At 42.1% G+C, this 17,025-nt stretch overlaps 1 protein-coding gene and 1 long non-coding RNA gene across 4 annotated transcripts in view; one reads left to right on the top strand and one right to left on the bottom strand.

Moving 5' to 3' along the window:
- LOC129162879 (uncharacterized) overlaps positions 1 to 9,741 on the top strand; it is a 60,485-nt gene extending 50,744 nt beyond the window's left edge. The window contains exons 2-3 of the long non-coding RNA XR_011520539.1: positions 2,949 to 3,137; positions 3,339 to 9,741. This is a non-coding gene — a long non-coding RNA (uncharacterized lncRNA). The remainder of the gene's footprint in view (positions 1 to 2,948; positions 3,138 to 3,338) is intronic.
- glra4a (glycine receptor, alpha 4a) overlaps positions 1 to 17,025 on the bottom strand; it is an 81,052-nt gene that overhangs the window by 8,039 nt on the left and 55,988 nt on the right. For all 3 annotated transcript variants that reach the window (XM_054739154.2, XM_015947503.3, XM_054739153.2), the window contains exons 4-8: positions 15,596 to 15,819; positions 12,443 to 12,525; positions 3,290 to 3,427; positions 2,979 to 3,193; positions 1,905 to 2,054 (exon numbers count right to left, since the gene is read on the bottom strand). In XM_054739154.2, the coding sequence (XP_054595129.1) occupies positions 1,905 to 2,054; positions 2,979 to 3,193; positions 3,290 to 3,427; positions 12,443 to 12,525; positions 15,596 to 15,819 (810 nt within the window). The remainder of the gene's footprint in view (positions 1 to 1,904; positions 2,055 to 2,978; positions 3,194 to 3,289; positions 3,428 to 12,442; positions 12,526 to 15,595; positions 15,820 to 17,025) is intronic.

Genomic DNA, 17,025 nt, shown 5'->3' with positions numbered 1-17,025 from the left:
AGCGAAATAAATAAACCTGAAGCAAAAAGTTATTTCTGTAGAAAAAAAAACTTTGATTATTTTTGATGCATGTGGAAAACAGAATATAGTAGCTGTTTGAAATCTTTGATATCTTTAAGAACATGAAGCTGGACAAACACCTTCATTAAACCTGTGTTGGTCTGGGATCTGCATGCTCCATTAGACTCATAACTTCTCTATCCACAGCTAATCTGGATGCATGTCTGTGCCTATGGGGTGGACGGTCTGTGACCTCAAACATCTCAACGGGACTAATTGTGTGACTGATCTCATGAAAGACAACAAATCTGCATTTACACAGAACCTAGCTGTAACTCTGGGATGTTTTCTGACCTCTAATCAGTTGTGATGATGCCTGGTCTCCATCTTTAGGTGAAAAAAAGACACTAGTCTCTTAGTTGTCTGTAAAGAAATGGATCCAGTTCACAGAGTATGACTGACCTATAAAGGGAAAGTAACTTTTATAGTTCTGTTTATCTTTAAAGGTGCATTATGTAATAATGAAGTAAAAATGACATCCTGTGGTAAATATTTGGTTACTGCAACCACTTTAAACCACTCTGGAGCTTTTTGCTGGCCGTCGTCAAATTACAACTGTCACGCTGCAGTGTTAGGTCGCAGGAGACATGGCAACCCCACAGCCACTGATGGTAAACAGTTACGTCCCTCCTTCCTTTGTTTTGAAAGGAAAAAAACTGACAATCCCCACAGCTGGATATGAAACATGCTTCAGTATAACCTTCCTTCCAACATGACTGAAACATCAGACTCTTTTGGGATTTTCTCGCTGTAAAATTCTCACTACATTCTTACATACTGCACCTTTAAATCTAGGACTCTGAATTTTATGTGTAAAGAAAGTTAAATCAACAGTTCTTAGTTCAACATATTTTGAGATTCACTGTGGGCTTTTCCCATCAATGTAATTTAAAAACAGACCATGAAGTTTTCACCTTTGGACATCAGTCATAATTCCAATAGATAAATGATGTGACATTTAAAAAGTGTATATGCAGACCTACGACACTGTAATAAAATAAACATATATATGTCTGTCTGTCCATTTATATTCTCCATATATATATATATATATATATATATATATATATATATATATATATATATATATATATATATGTATATATATATACACACACACACACACACACACACACACAATACTGTTTAGACATTACAGGAATCTTGAAAGGAAACCAAAATAAGAGATGCTTAGCATTAGCACTGATGGCTGAGACAACAATGTTGCAGAAGAGTCTAACTGCCTTAAACAAAGTTATAGTTTAAGTTAAAAACTGCCAAAGGTAATGCTTTACTCTGTAATGTTTTAAAGTATTTTAGGTCTACAATATTTACACAACACACATTTGTCCAGTGAACATGAACCAGGCAAAGTAACTCAACAGAGACCAGAATCAGCCTGTCTCAACTGTTATTTCTTTGAAACAGTCTGTATAAACTCAGCAGCAAAAGTATGAACCAGTGCTGTGAGGCCAGTGGAAAGGCTGAACCTCTATGTCAAATGCAGTGATGGAGATGAAGGTTCACAAAGCTGCTCACAGGTCAGTGCCCAGCATGGAAATGAGCCGAGCTGAAATGAGCAGATCTTCTTCATGTAATATGACAGCCAGCTGTAGCGTGTTGATGTTGTCAGTTCCTGAATATACAGCATGCCACAATAACAAGAGGCGTAAGTCGATGTTATGGGAGCTGACAAGGAGATGTGTGTGTGTGTGTGTGTGTGTGTGTGTGTGTGTGTGCACCTTAAATTTCTGGAATCTGATTCAGAGTGCAACAGTGCCAGTTTTTATGTTTCTCCTTTTGGATGCAGGGTTCATCTATGTATTTCTGCACAATTTGCTTACTATTCTCTGCTGCCGCTGCTTTTTCCTCAGCCTGATGAACTCCTTGTGTTGCCTTGAGACAAAGTTGACAGCTGCGTACTCCAGCAGGGCTGCGAACACGAACAGAAGACACACTGCCATCCAAATGTCAATGGCCTTCACGTATGACACCTGTGAAGGAACAACTAAATTAACCGCCAATCAAAACAGCTAATGGATCATCTGCAAGTCGTTCAAAGCTTGCGACTGCACTGAGACACATCCATGGGATGACCCAGAACAGAAATGAGTCAGCTGCTGGTGGACGGCTGACACTGAGCTGTAGGACAGGTCCCAACACACACTTGAGGGGTTTATGAAAAAAGATGTGTCACAGTGCATAAGCAGTGTCCGTGCTTCGTGTGGAAGCTACAGTCAATTAAGCCGCATTTTGCTGACTGTCACAGAAACACTGAAATTAAAAAAAGAAAGGGAATGACACATCTATTGTGCTTTTCCTAATTATTCTCTCTAACCTCATCATAAATCAGGATCTGCCTCACGCAGAATCAGCAAGTCATGACTAAATACCTCCGAGCAGTTTGCTCAAAACCAAATCCTCCTCCAATCGTTTCTATAACAAGCCTTGGGGATCACGGCAAGAACGGCTTTCACAAATATGTAACTGAGATTAAATGTCTGGCCTCTTTTCTCTGAAATGTTTCTGGTCTTGTCAGGAAACAAGCAGCCAAAAGGTGATGGTATTTTCAAATCAGGAGACCTTTTTTAAAGAGAGTCAAAACAAAATGTCAGAATAATCTTCACTTTTAAACCTATATTTATAATTTATTCACTGACCTTTCGACTAAGCTGGTGGAAGTTTGTCATATCATCTTCTCCCTGCTGATATTTAGATGCCGTGTGTTTGCTTTTGAGTGCCTAGGGTCTACTTTAATTTAAGAAAGGCACAAAATAGAATAAAACTTTGCAGCCAACACTGTTTTCATCATTTTACCTTTTTTTGCAGTGACTGAAACATTTTACATCTGCATATAACAAACATGTACTGCTTCTCATTGCAAACAGGTACGGTCATGGTCCCGTCTGCAGACTCACTTTGGGGAGCGATGCTCTGGAGCCAGAACTCTGTGTGGTCATCGTCAGCACGGTGGTGATACCCAGACCAACTCTGGCTGGCGCAGCGTCCATATTAATCCAAAAAGACACCCAAGAGAGGATGACGATGAGGAGTGAAGGGATGTACATCTGTATCAGGTAGTAACCCATCTGCCTTTCCAGGTGGAACTTTACCTCGATGCAGGTGAATTTACCTGCAGGCAACATTAAAACCCCCGTCACATGTGGATGTTTGAAATATTAATGTAATCTGAAAGGTCGTCTTTTGAGCACTCCAACCCACAGAGCACCTGTATTGTAGTGCTTCGTGCAGTAACCCAAATCCTTCTCTTCTTTCAGCACAAACTGTGGGAGGGTGAGATCATCAGCCACCTGAACGGGGTTGTCAGACAGCCATTCAAAGATCAGGTCATTCATGGTGTAACCGACTGTACAAAGAACATAGAGAGGACAAAGAAGATTTTAACCCAAGGAAAAATACTGAAAAATGTAAAATAATAATAATAATAAATAAAAAAAGTAAAGTGCACCTATTAAAATACAGCAACTGACTTTTTTCAGTGTGTAAAGAGCAGAGTAGTTACCCAGAATACGTCTGAACCAGACATTCTGGTTATTTCTTCTATGGATGAAACTCAGAAAATGTAATAAATTACCAGATTATTTCACTGATGATCTTCCATTTTGGTTTGCTATTTTCACCAAATAACACAATTTCCCTAACATTTAACTACAATATCTAACTTTACCAAAGAGCTAAAACAGCTTCAACTCATATAGGCCAGACAACAGCTTTATAACTGGTGATATGAATTTTATTTTGTAAGCACTAAAACAATTACATGAAAACAAAATAAAAACATTAACAAAATTTACATTTTGGCCTGAACAAAAGTCACAATGTTTCCGTCATTTGTTGCTTTAAACACGGCAGTAAACACACTACACTACACTAAACCTGTATCTGTATCTGGTTCCTAGAAATGAAATCAGCATCAATCACACCATTCAGTAACCTCACCTGTCACACACAGGGAGTCAGTGTCAACTGGAACATGATTACTCCCATAAAAAAGGAATATTGCACTAAAAATAAAAGTGATCTCCCAGAGCAACTTTAGACTGATGTGCAGTGACCTTTTACCTTGAGGAAGACTTATACCATCCCATAAAAAAGGCCAAAGAGGAAGAAGGACCCACCAGATGGCATTGGTGAGAAAGGTCAGGGATTTCGATCCAATTTCAGCATTAAAAAAGTAAATTTGTATAGTGAGATCATTTCTTTATTGAAACAATAATCAAATCAACATTGAGACTGGTGGGTTACGCCGATTGTTTTTCCGATCACTGCATGCACTTCTACCAAATGTGGGTCCTTACTGCGCATGTCTGTTAGGTCATGGGTGGACATATACTTTACATCGGCATTTACGGGAGCTATGCAAACATTGTGGTTATCCTCCTGCCGTGTCCCTTCGTTATCATTTGCAAAAGTTTATTTTGTTTGGCTTGTTGATGTAAAACTGTGATCAGAGAAAAATAGCAACATTGTAACACTCACTTTTAAAGGCACAAAGCCATGTTTGAAGATTAAATAGTAGTTGCCACACACTGGTGTGGTGTGGTGAAAATTGTTCTCTGCATTTGACCCATCCCTCGGGGAGTGGTGAGCAGCAGACACGGCCACGCTCGGGAACTATTTGGTGGTTTAACCCCCCAATCCAACCCCCTAAAGCTAATCAGGATTTGAAGTCTGATCTCCCAGTCACAGGGGGACACTCTAGGCCACAGGAGTCTTCTACTTCCCCTTTTATGGCTGTCTCTGTTATGGTGGATAGTAATGTGCTTGTCAAAATGATTTACCGTGATCAAACATGTGATGGAGGGAAACACTTGTGACAATCAGATACATTTTTTCAGGGCTCACATTCACGGTCAAGTCCGAACTATGATGAGATTAAAGACATTTAGCTCATGTAAACATGCCTAATGATTGTTGGTAATTAACCTTATGTCACTAGAAAGTCCCTGGTACAATGAGGTATAACTTGTAAGGATCTGTGAAATGGTCATAGCTAAATGTGTAGGTGGTTCGCCTACGGATCTGCAATATCCTGCTGTTGGTATGTGGTTTGAGTTCTGCCAAGTCTGTCCTGTTTCAGCTGAGTGACTGGCACCTGACTGACAGCTCTTGGACAGCTTGGGCATGCTGGAGTGACCAGAGTGAGCAACATCAATACGTTGGCTGATTTTAACATCTGGCTGAGAAATGGGATGCCCTTCTGCAGCACAATGGGATTAGGGCAGAGAATATAGCAAGATTTTTGCACATTTTTGAGGTGATACTATCGTCATGACAGCAGTAGCTCAGGAGGTAGAAGAAAATGCTGCTGTTGTGTCCTTGGGCAAGACACTTAACTCACCTTGCCTGATGGTGGTGGTAGGGACAGGAGGCGCCAATGTTTGGCAGTCTCGCCTCTGTTAGTGCAACCCATGGCAGCTGTGGCTACACTATAGCTCACCATCACCATGTGTGTGAATTGATGGGTGACTGATTTTGTTGTGAAGCGCCTTGGGGGGTTGTAGAACCCTAAGAAGGCGCTATACAAGTACATGCCTTTTTTACCATTTAAATGTTTATCTGTGGTATTCATTCAACAGCTGCCCCATCCTTATCATTTTCAGCTCTTTGTAAAGGTGACTGATCAGGCTTTCCAATGGAGTGTTGTTACAACATAGAGATTTTGTATGAAATCTGTTCATGGGAAAACCTCACAAATCTCAGCTTGCAAGCACATTTCATGAACCTTAGTGATGTAATTTCTCCAGCTACAAAACCACATCCCTGTCTGTTGTAGGTATAGCTGAGATGTCAAACATATTTCCAAATAAAAGAATACCAGAAATGAGAGACATGTCTACCTAGTGATTGATACTTAATATATTCCCGTAGAATTACCCCAATAGATTCTAGCTTACAGATGAAATGTGTCAGAACAAACAAATAATGTATGGCATGTGGTTTCACTTGCAGCAGTGGATTATGTACATCAATCATTGTGCTTCAAGGATTTGAAACACAAATGTCTATACATCTCAATTTGCATGACTCTTGATGGTTGGACTCACGCTGCCCAATTATTAATTTGATGAAAATACAACACACAACAGCTGCATACACTTCCTCGCACATCTGAATAATACGGATGTCTACGGGGAACCTTTAGAGAATGAGCAACAAAGACATCAATTATTCAAGACGTTACACTCTATGCTGTAGCGGCCGTCTGAGAAACAGCTCCCCTAAAACACACTTATTTTGTTCCTGAAAAGAATTCTCCGTCTCTCCCACATCCTCCCACAACAACTAAGGGGAATACCAATGCTTTCCAAAGATAATGAAATGTTCCTTTTTGCTTCTGCCAATTATAGCTGTAAGGCCAACCAAACATAACTGACGCAGCATTCGAGGGGGAATAAAAATGAAACTCATGAGCCAGTCAGCATGTCTAGAATATTGTGGCAAGGTAATGACCATTCTCTGTTTCCTCGCGTTTGAAAGTCGTTCTCCTAATGAAGGCCCAAGCAGTTACTGTTCTGCCTCACATTTATTGTCTTTGTCTGCTCCCTCTCTACACTGGTTACTTCTCGTTCTTTTCACTTAACGTAGAAGTTACAAAGTATATTTGAGGGTTCTGCACACTAATTGCTCCAGGCAAAGCAAGCTGTTTAAAGCCGAGGCTTTGATGTGTCAGAATTCCATTGTTGGCTGTAGAGTCCATTGCATAAAAGGTCAGAAAGTAAATTTGGCCCCGGTTCACTTAAACCTCAAAGATATATTTCTTTTTTTTCATGCAGAACAGATGGTGCTGCCACATCTGCAGCACCGACAGTAAAACCTTTAATGTCCTTTAAACATTAGAGTCTAGCCAAGGTGATCGCACCCTTGGGTGGTATACAAGCACTTGTCAACACAAGGCCAAGCATCCTCAGTAGGCCCTTAATTAGAAATGATTACCGCTCATCTGAGGGCAGCAGAATGTGAAACACTTCCCTAAAAATCTATTTACCTAACTGTTTCTTTTACACCTGTTTTAAAAACTCAGATTTTTAAAAACTCTTTTAACATCATGCTAATTTGTTTGTTACTGAATCAGAAAAATATCGCCTTTAATCATCTGTGCAGGAAAAATGCTGCTAGTTTTCTGTTTCGCTCTTGGCTGAACTAAAAATCCGTCCGATGGAGATCTAAGTCACCTCTAGGCACTGAGGTGGGTCACGTATAATAAAAGGGACTCTGAATTAAAGTTTTATTATTTATATCCAGGAAATTGCTTTCATGAGGGCAGATACTATCGCTGCCAAAGGTGGAAGACTTCAAGGGGAAGATGTCATTGCTGTTATCAGTTCAAGACAAATTTAAACCATTTTGTAGCCTTTGTCTTTTAAACTCACTGGTTTTGATAAATATTCAATTAAAAAACAAAAACACTGTGTAGATTCTACGTCTATTCATTATTGTTTCTATGACACAACTTATTAAATTATTTTTTAGATTTGATTTATGATTTAAAAATAGAGGGTTTGTATCAGAAAGTCTGTACTTTCTGCTCAGTTTTGTTCTGTGAAATGTCAGCTGTCAGAGCCGACTAACCTCCAGCACATCACATAAAACTTGTTTGTCAGGGCTGTTGGCATTAGACTGTAATACACTACACCCTGAAGCAATTTTTGTCAAAGAATAGGCCTAATGTTGGAAAAGGACAGATTTTAAATAAAAGCATGTTGTTTTTACCTTAAGGTGCATGTAGCATTGTGAATAAATCTGTGTATGCACACATACAAAAATGTGAATGTGGATTATTTTGACCAGATTTCCAAATGTCCTGTGCCATTTAGAAGATGGAAAACCCAATACACAGGTCTAAGTTTCACTCTCAGTTTTTGACAAGAATAAGTAATTTACCCCCTAATAAATTGCTTTAGATCCCGGACCTGAACAGGCGGAGTAGACGGCTCTGGAATCGCTAATAAAACAAATTTAAAAATCCCATTTTAAGACCAGGTTCACAGAGAAACCCTTTTACTTTTTAATCTTTGAAATACAATAGATCACTCTGAGCTTAACATGCAGGCTGAGCACGAAAAATAGTCTTCTACCCCATAACCCGCTGACAGATAGTAGACGAAGACACGCTCGGATTAGAATAGATCAGATCTACGTCACACTGAATATTAGCATTCATGGACTCATCCATCATAAGTCTGGCTGTTGTTGGTTTAGCGTCCAGGAGAGAGCAGTGGGCATCTTGGCTAGTAGAAGCTAACCATTAGCATTAGCAACTCCACAGTTGCGGTTAATGATGTGAATTGGTGTTGCGGTCGGCAACAAGATGGCACCTGTGCTTGGCTTAGCCGCAGTCACCAGCCACTTTTTCAAACTTTTCTCCACCAACCTCCTCTTTTCCACCTTGCTCCTGCGATCCTCTTCAGTAGTGTCCCTGCTACCATCTCCTATGATCGCCAGACTCTTTTGTCCTTCCGTTCGTTCACGATCGCCCAAGATGCACCGAGGATTTACCATCCTGTTTGTTTACCTGAGCGGCGCACTGGCCCGGAGCCAAACAACGGTCCCGAGCTGCCCGCCTCCGGCTATGTTTGTCCGGTCCCGGGAAAACGTCGGAGGAAAAGAGGTAAATGAGCAAGAATCCAGACGAGAGTAAGACTTCTCTTAAAGCGTGGTTTATCTAGTAAACATCGGCGCGATCTTCTAGCTTCTTGTCCTTTGTTTGGTGACCTGAGCGCCACTTCCGCATTCCCGCCAGGCCGCATTGCAGCGCGGTTAATCCGTCCAAGTTTTTTAAGGTCGGTTTATCCTCATTCCTCAGTGGTTTCTCCTCCTGTTCCCTCCATGAGTGGTTTTTATAAACACCGTGGATCTAACCCCGCTAATTTACATCCATTAACTCCAGCTGTTTCTGTAGTTTCTGATTCCTCCACCTCACTCAGCATGGCTCTATTAAAAACCTGCTCTGTTAACAATAAGTCCTTCCTGCTCAATGATCTAATTCTCTCTAAAAACCTGGATTTTCTTTTTCTGACTGAAAATTGGCAGCAAACATCTGATTATTCTGGTCTGATTGAACTCTGCCCGAGTGGTTATTCTTTTCTTAGCCAGCCCCGGGGTTCTGGTCGTGGTGGAGGCCTAGCTGTTGTTTTCAGAGACCATCTTCCATGTAGCTCTATAACCTCTGGTCACTTTGCTTCCTTTGAAGTGCAGCTGATTAAAGTCGGGCGTAAGGACCCGTTCTACTGTGCTGTGGTCTATTGTCCGCCTGATCCAAACAGTTCTTTCCTCCAGGAGTTTAGAGACTTTCTGTCCTCCACTGTGAAGCTGTCCAGACTGGAGATTGTTGGTGACTTTAACATCCACATTGATGATCCCTCTGATCACTTTGCCATGAATTTCTCCAGCCTTATGGATTCCTTCAGCTTTACTCAGCATGTTTCTGGCCCCACACACACCAGGGGGCACACTCTAGACCTTGTTTTTACCCTGAGTCTAAATGCTGACAGTGTTTGTCCTGAGGACGTTTATATTTCAGATCACCATTGCATTTTTTTTAACTTGTCAGTTTCTGCGTCCCCACCTCCTGCTCGTCGTATGGTTAGTTCTCGGTTTCTTAATGAGAGCACAGCTAGCAATTTTTCCGCTGCTTTTAATCCACGCTGTTCTTCTGATAACGACCCAGATTCCTTAATTTCTCAGTTTAACGAGCACTGCCTCTCCATTCTGGACAACATCTGTCCTGTCAGAACCAGATCAGTTTCTGCAGTGAACCCTACTCCCTGGTTTAATGACAGCCTTCGCAGCCTAAAGCACCATTGCAGAAAAATTGAGCGTTTGTGGAAGAAACCCATCTCCACATCCATCTGCTGCACCTAAAGGATCTTCTGACATCCTTTAACTCTGCAGTCAGAGATGCAAGGGTTTCCTATTTTTCCAACCTGGTGTCCCAGAGCAAAGGGAACCCCAAGGTGCTGTTTAACACCATCAGCAGCATCGTCTCTCCTGCCTCTCCTACAGCCTCCATCCACTCTGTTACAGACTGTGAGAACTTTCTGTCTTTCTTTGTGGACAAAGTCAATAAGGTTAGATCTAGCATCTCTCCTTCAGCCTTATCGCTGCCTCTCCTGACTCCAACCAGGCCCCTCATCCTAGATAGCTTTGCTCCTGTTTCTTTGCCTGAGTTACCCAAACTAGTTAACTCTATGAAGACCTCTGCATGCCCCCTCGACATCTTACCCTCATCTTTGTTTAAAAGTGCTTTTCAGTCCATCGGTCCCAGCGTGCTCTCTATAATTAATGCTTCTCTGGCTTCTGGTCAGGTCCCTGCTTACTTTAAGAACGCTGTAATCCACCCGCTTCTTAAAAAACTGAGTCTCGACCCCTCTCTCCATAGCAGCTTCAGAGCCATCTCTAAACTTCCATTCATCTCCAAGATCTTGGAAAAGGTTGTGGCTAAACAACTCACAGCTGCTCTTGATCAACATAACATCTATGATAGCTTCCAGTCAGGTTTTCGTAGAGCTCATTCTACTGAAACAGCTCTTCTTAGGGTCTCTAATGACCTTCTGACTCACAGTGATGCGGGGGACTGTTCCGTTCTGGTTCTGCTGGACCTGTCTGCAGCCTTTGACACTGTTGACCATCACCTGCTACTGGAGAGACTCAGAGACTGGGTAGGCCTATCAGGAACTGCTCTGGAGTGGTTCTCCTCTTATCTCTCTGAGCGCTCCTTTTCTGTGGCCGTCTCCAAGTTTGGGTCCTCCACCACCTCTCTTACCCATGGTGTCCCACAAGGTTCTGTGCTGGGGCCTCTGCTCTTCCTCCTCTATCTGCTTCCTCTTCAGCACATCCTGATCTCCTTCAAAGGAATCTCCTACCATCTTTATGCAGATGGCATCCAGCTGTACATCTCCTTTAAGCCCCATGAGATGTATAAGCTGCAGCTGTTACACACCTGCTTAGACTCTATCAAAACCTGGATGGCTGGGAACTTTCTTCAGCTGAATGACCCCCAGACTCTGGAACTCTCTCCCCCTGAGCCTGAGATCAGTGGACTCAGTGAACTCCTTCAAAAAGCAGCTGAAGGCTCACTTGTTCAAGCTGGCTGTTGTATAACCTTCTTCACCTCTCTCTCTCTTTATTCTGCTCTCCCCACCTATTTCACCTTCCTCAGGATCCACTGATTTCCCTCTTTCCTATTCACTCTCTCTCTTTCTTAACATTTTTTAATCACAATTTGTCTATTTTTGCTCATTTTAAATATATTAACCATGAATTTTAAATGTCATAGGGTAAAACCCAGTGCATTTAACGTAATGCTGCACTTTAGAAAATGGGTTGAAATATAACATTTTGGTGGAGCTGGGTTCCGACTATCGGCTTGTGGAGCTCTCGGGAGACCGATGTTTTCCACCTGTTTTCCCCTCCCCGCAGCTCGGCGCATCTCTGTCTGATCGCGGCTTCTGTGTGCTGCGCGGGCTGACGGCTGGGTATCCCCGCAGCTCGGCGCATCTCTGTCTGATCGCGTCTTCTGTGTGCTGCGCGGGCTGCCGGCTTGTGGAGCTCTGGGATGGAAACCTTTCCACCCGGCTCTCCCCAACGGCAGCTCTGCGCATCTCAGATCCCAGCGGTGCTTGTCTGCTGTGCGGCTGCCGGCTTGTGGAGGTCTCGGAGACCTCTGTATTTCACCTGGTTTTACCCAGCGGTCACCCCGGCGTATCTCTGACTCAGAAGCGCTGGTGTTGTGCAGTTAACTCCGGCTGTAGCTAGGTTGCTACTTCCATTAGCTTAGCTCCCACCTCCGCATTAGCTTTGGTTTAGCTTCAGGTTAGCTTGTAGCTAGTTTGACCGGGTGTCGTCAGTTGATCCCAGCCTTACAGCCCCACCCTCAGCTCCTCCTCTCTTCCCTTTTATGGAATTGTCTGGGCTGGACAGAACCTGTGACACGGTCAAAATGGCGGTGGTGGCCACCTCCCATTTTAGCACAAAAATGTGTTATTGGAGTCTATGGAAACCCATTGTCCATATATGTATGTCGATGATAACAACTCACTTTTTTTACCAACCACAGAAATAATCTACATATTGCTGCAATTTCAGGATCACAGCATGCTCATTAACATCCTTCTCGAACAGCAGGAGACTAATGTCTTTTACTAGTAGCTTTGCTGCAGGACTTTCGGTTTCTACAATATTCCTCAATAATTCCACTGATGGATTCATTTGATTGACAAGCACTACTGCATTATTAGAAAAAAAGAGGGGAAAAAACACATGACATTGTTAGCCAGGCAAAAGTTCCCAGCTATGAAACCACAGAAAGGATAAAGGAGGACAAAGGAGAATAAAATAAGAGGAAGAAAGGAAAACTCACAGCTTTCAAGCTGCATGGTACAGGTCTGAATGTCCATTGGGAAATTCTTCAAGTCCATAGGGCAGGACAGAGTTAGAGTCAACCTGAGACACAAAACAGATTGGAACAGAGAAGAGCAGCTATAGAAGATGTTAGAAAACACAAAGAGACTCAAAGAAAAAGACACTGGACAAAAGGAGGCATGGTAGGTAAGCAGATTAAAGAAAAATGAACAGCAAAACGTGCCAGGCATGAAGTTTATTTCTATAATGAATTAATAAAAGAAGAAAAACATATCAGACTTTTTCTGTAACAGTTGATTGTAAAACATCTTGTGCTACTGTTTGATACCTCCCCACCTATCAGCAACAGAAGAGTAATTGGTGCAGGCGGTCTGATTTTATTTGTTGTGCTGCTGATGAATTTTGTCTTCAGGGATTTTTTAAAGAAGACAGCGCTAGAGCTATTTGGGAGTCTGTCTGGAGGAAAGCTGTGTAATTACCTGCTATAATGCATTGCCTAAAGGCAAAATAGGAGCCTCCAGTAACACACACACACACACACACACACACACACACACACACACACACACACACACACACACACACACACACACACACACACACACACACACACACACACACACACACCATTGTTAATGTGTTATTATGACACAATATATTTTCCAGTAGCAAAAGAACAAACTCCAAGTACGGCATTGATTATATATTTCTATCACTGCTTAAGTGGTGTCATGTTTTGAAGTCAAACAATAATAGTTTATCCATGATTTAAACAGTTAGTAAGCAAATCAGTTCAGCTGATGATGTTGATTAGAAATAATATTGTTCTAATTTATGTTGACAGCTATGCTACATGTCTGCCGGAGACTACATTAAGAGTTTGCTGCTTTTTTTACAAGTTTGACTAGAACTGCATTAAAGATACTGGAATGTGATTCTCAATAGGGACCAGTGAGCAATTCTTTTGACCTCAATGACCCTATTAAGGAGATGGTCCCAATGCACAGGAAAAAGAGGTCAATGTCCTTGCATATGCAAACGCTCCAACCATGGGTAATTGTAGTAGGGTCATTGAGGGAATGTGCTGCTGACGTACAGAGTGGTAAATGTTCAGGAGGACATGTTATTTGGTGAGTTCTATGATTGCTTTCACAGTGAATTATGTTTTTAGGGGCTCAGGTTTATGAGTTTGCTCTGTAATCAAAGGGTGGCCAGTTCTAACCCAGTCTCTGTCCGTGTCAGTTGTTGTGTCATTGAGCAAGGCACTTCACCCTGCTTACCTTCTGCTGGCATCGATGGTGCCTGTGTTGGTGCCTCGCCTGTGTGCCCCAGAGCAGCTATGGCTACAATGTAGCTCATCACCATCAGTGTGTGAATGTGTGTGTCTGAATGACTGTAGTGTAAAGCACATCGGAGTCCTCAGACGCAGAAAACTGCAAGTCATTTATTGTTTTTCAAATTTGTTGTTCTCTTTCTCGTTCATGTAGAGCCTAGCAGGGTTGCAGGGGCTCTTAAAATGTCAATATTTGTGTGTTTTCTCTAGTAAAGAATCAAGAGCCACCCCTCACTCTCCTCTAAGGTGCGAATTACACAGAGGCTTCCAGGGGAGAGAGCTTTATTCTTGCCTTGGCCCCTAAAATACCTTCAAACGACACTAGGTGTATCAAATATATAATTATTACATGCCTATAAATGATTGCTTTGGAAAGTTAAAGTAGGATAAATCTACCTACATTTTCCTTTTCAAACACTATTTTCGATGTCCTGTGTGCCTCTGATCTTCCTGCATCTTCTCTCAATCCTACAGAAAAACTGCTGCCTGTATATTTTCACCTCATGAGTTACTTTTGAACCGAACAGTTCTAAGGGATCTATCAGCCGCAGACATAGCAGAGTACGCGCTGCTCGCCGGCCGCACCAGTGAGGCAAACTTACAGGAGCACAAGACAGGTGATGCGTTCCGCAGAACCAAAGCGCATCAGGCACAAATAAAAGACAGGAAGCACCAGAGGAAATGAGTCGACATAAACAACTGTGTGTTAATTTTTTGGGGTGACGACACTTTGAGAACATTACTGTGGCTGTGAGAAGGACGCAGATAAGAAGCACATCAATGATCCATGTTCTGAGTCCTCTCTGTTCAAAAGAAACCCTGGAGAGTCCACATAAATAATGTAATATAAGTAATGTAAGTAGGACCAGGATCGTTTTTCTGGCTCTCCCTGGGTGGGTAAGTTTAAGTTTAACAATGATGTTCTGCTGAGCTGTGGTAGCCTCATGGAGGGGGGCCATCGTCTTGATCACTGTTGCTAACCATTTAACCCTCCCACTGTCCTAATGGGTGTGACCTTTCGAGGAAAGTTGACCATTGAGCAGGATTGATGGTTTATCCCTTGGGTCCATGTGGCAGGGATGAGGAGTGAGCACTACCTCACCCCTGCCACGTGGACCTTGAGGTCCACTGACTACTAGTCAGTGACTCGATGCAATTTGCTGGGTTCCTTATATAGGAAACTTTTTTCTGATTGGCTTAATGAATTCACCTGTATTGGAATGTTTATTGTGTGAAGTGCCTTGAGACGACTCTTGTCGTGATGTGGCGCTATATAAATAAGCTTGAAATGAATTGAATTAAGGCTTCCAGGGGAGCCCATCACCCTTTAGGTTGAGCCAGGCTCCCCTTAGCTCCCCGTTGATTAGAACCCTGCCCTCCTCATACTAATGTTGTTTGAGTGTGCACCATATGGTACAAATTTCTTGAGTCATCTTACAGTTTTTATTTTTCTTCTAAACTGCCAGACATTCAAGTAATTATAAAAATGTTCGTAATCAATAGTTTTATTATTTTCTTTCCAGCTCCTGTACCTGATGACATCACGCTGTGCAGTGTTTTTTAGTTTTAGTTTTTTTCCATTAGGGGAGTCCGACTCACATTCTCAAGGCCCATCTGCTGACCTTCAGAGGTGTTTCTACTCTAAAACAAAACAAGTCCATTTAGATCAACTGTGTTTTATAAATTAGTGACCTGTGTTGTAACTCCTGCAGCTGCAGGTCAATTGTTCCCTTTGTGTCATTCTTTTATCTGTTCATAGCCCTGCAGCACCAAGAATCTTTGCTTTTTAGTTCTGAAAACATCACTTTCTTTACATACCTGATGCTGTAAAGAACGCTGCCATCTTGGAAAATCCGTAGCAGCTTATTATCAGTCGTGACCTCATGGAAATTGGCTCCTTTCTCGTTTGCGAAGAATAAATCAGGTTTCCAGATAGAGTCTAGCATGGACGGGTCCAGATCTAGAGAGTCATCTGGGTATTCACTATATGCCAGGCGGGGGTCATTCCATTTTTGCCGTAGAAAGACGTTGAGCCTGTAGTCCTGTAGAAGAACTCAGGGTTGTTAATGGAAAATATATCACAAGTGGAGGTTAAAGTACAGATTAAAGGCTTAGAATAGAACTTCAGACATGGCAGAGGACACATGAAAGAAGAGAGTCACTGCCTTTACTTAGATTGAAACTTTTAAATTCATTTAGTAGTAATATTTAATAAAATTTTTTATTTTATTTGCAATATCCCTTTAACCCTAGTTTATTTGCTATGTGGTCACCATCATCTCCAAACATTGCCTCACATTTCTGAGTCGCAGAGATTACATTTTGACGGATGGGAGAAGGATTTTAGATGGTAAGTGATGCAACATAAATGACTTTACAACTTTTGCTAATTTTAACAGGACATGCACCATGACACTCCTTAGAAAAGTGAAAACCTTTGCACATGTTTTGAAACCATGTGGAAACCTCTCATTTGTCACCAACAATTGTTTAAACACTTTATAAAAATATAACTGAGGAGCATCACAGTAAATATCAAAATTTTATAAGCATTGCTATCTGTTTTAATTAGGGGTGGGAATTTAACATATAAATTATAATTAATTAATTAGAAAAGATACGCATTCAACCACGTCCCTTGGGGGGCCCTGTTTTTTTTTTTTTTTGGGGGGGGGGGGGGGTCTCTGGGAGTATGGGGTACCAGGCCCTTTGATACTGTCACTGATTCTGTTCATTCCTTTTATGGACAAGATTTACAGACAAGGTGTTGAGGGGATCCACTTTTGTGGCCTGAGGATTGATTCTGTTTTCTGTAGATGATGTGGTCCTGTTGGCTTCATCGGAACATGATCTTTGGCTTTTGCTGTAGCAGTTCGCAGCCGAGTGTGAAGAGGCTGGCATGAGAATGAGCTCCTGTAAATACAAGACCATGGTACTGAATTGGAAAAGGGTAGAATGCCCTCTCCGGGTCAGGGATGAGGTCCTGCCTCAAGTGGAGAAGTTTAAGTATCTCGGGGTATCTCTTGTTGTCTTGTTCACTTGTTCAATAGGTGGATTGGTGATGCGTCTGCAGTGATGCAGGTGTTGTACCGGTCTGTCGTGGTGAAGAGAGAGTTGTGCTGGAAGGCAAAGCTCTACGTCGATCTAACATTCCTAGCCTCACCTATGGTCATGTGCTTTGGGTAGAACGAGATCGTTGGGCTCTCCCTTAGAGATAGGGTGATAAGCTCGGTCATCCGTTCAGGGGC

This window comes from Nothobranchius furzeri, chromosome 1 (assembly GCF_043380555.1).
Source record: "Nothobranchius furzeri strain GRZ-AD chromosome 1, NfurGRZ-RIMD1, whole genome shotgun sequence".
Lineage (NCBI taxonomy): Eukaryota > Metazoa > Chordata > Actinopteri > Cyprinodontiformes > Nothobranchiidae > Nothobranchius > Nothobranchius furzeri.
This window is presented reverse-complemented; position numbering and strand designations above follow the sequence as displayed.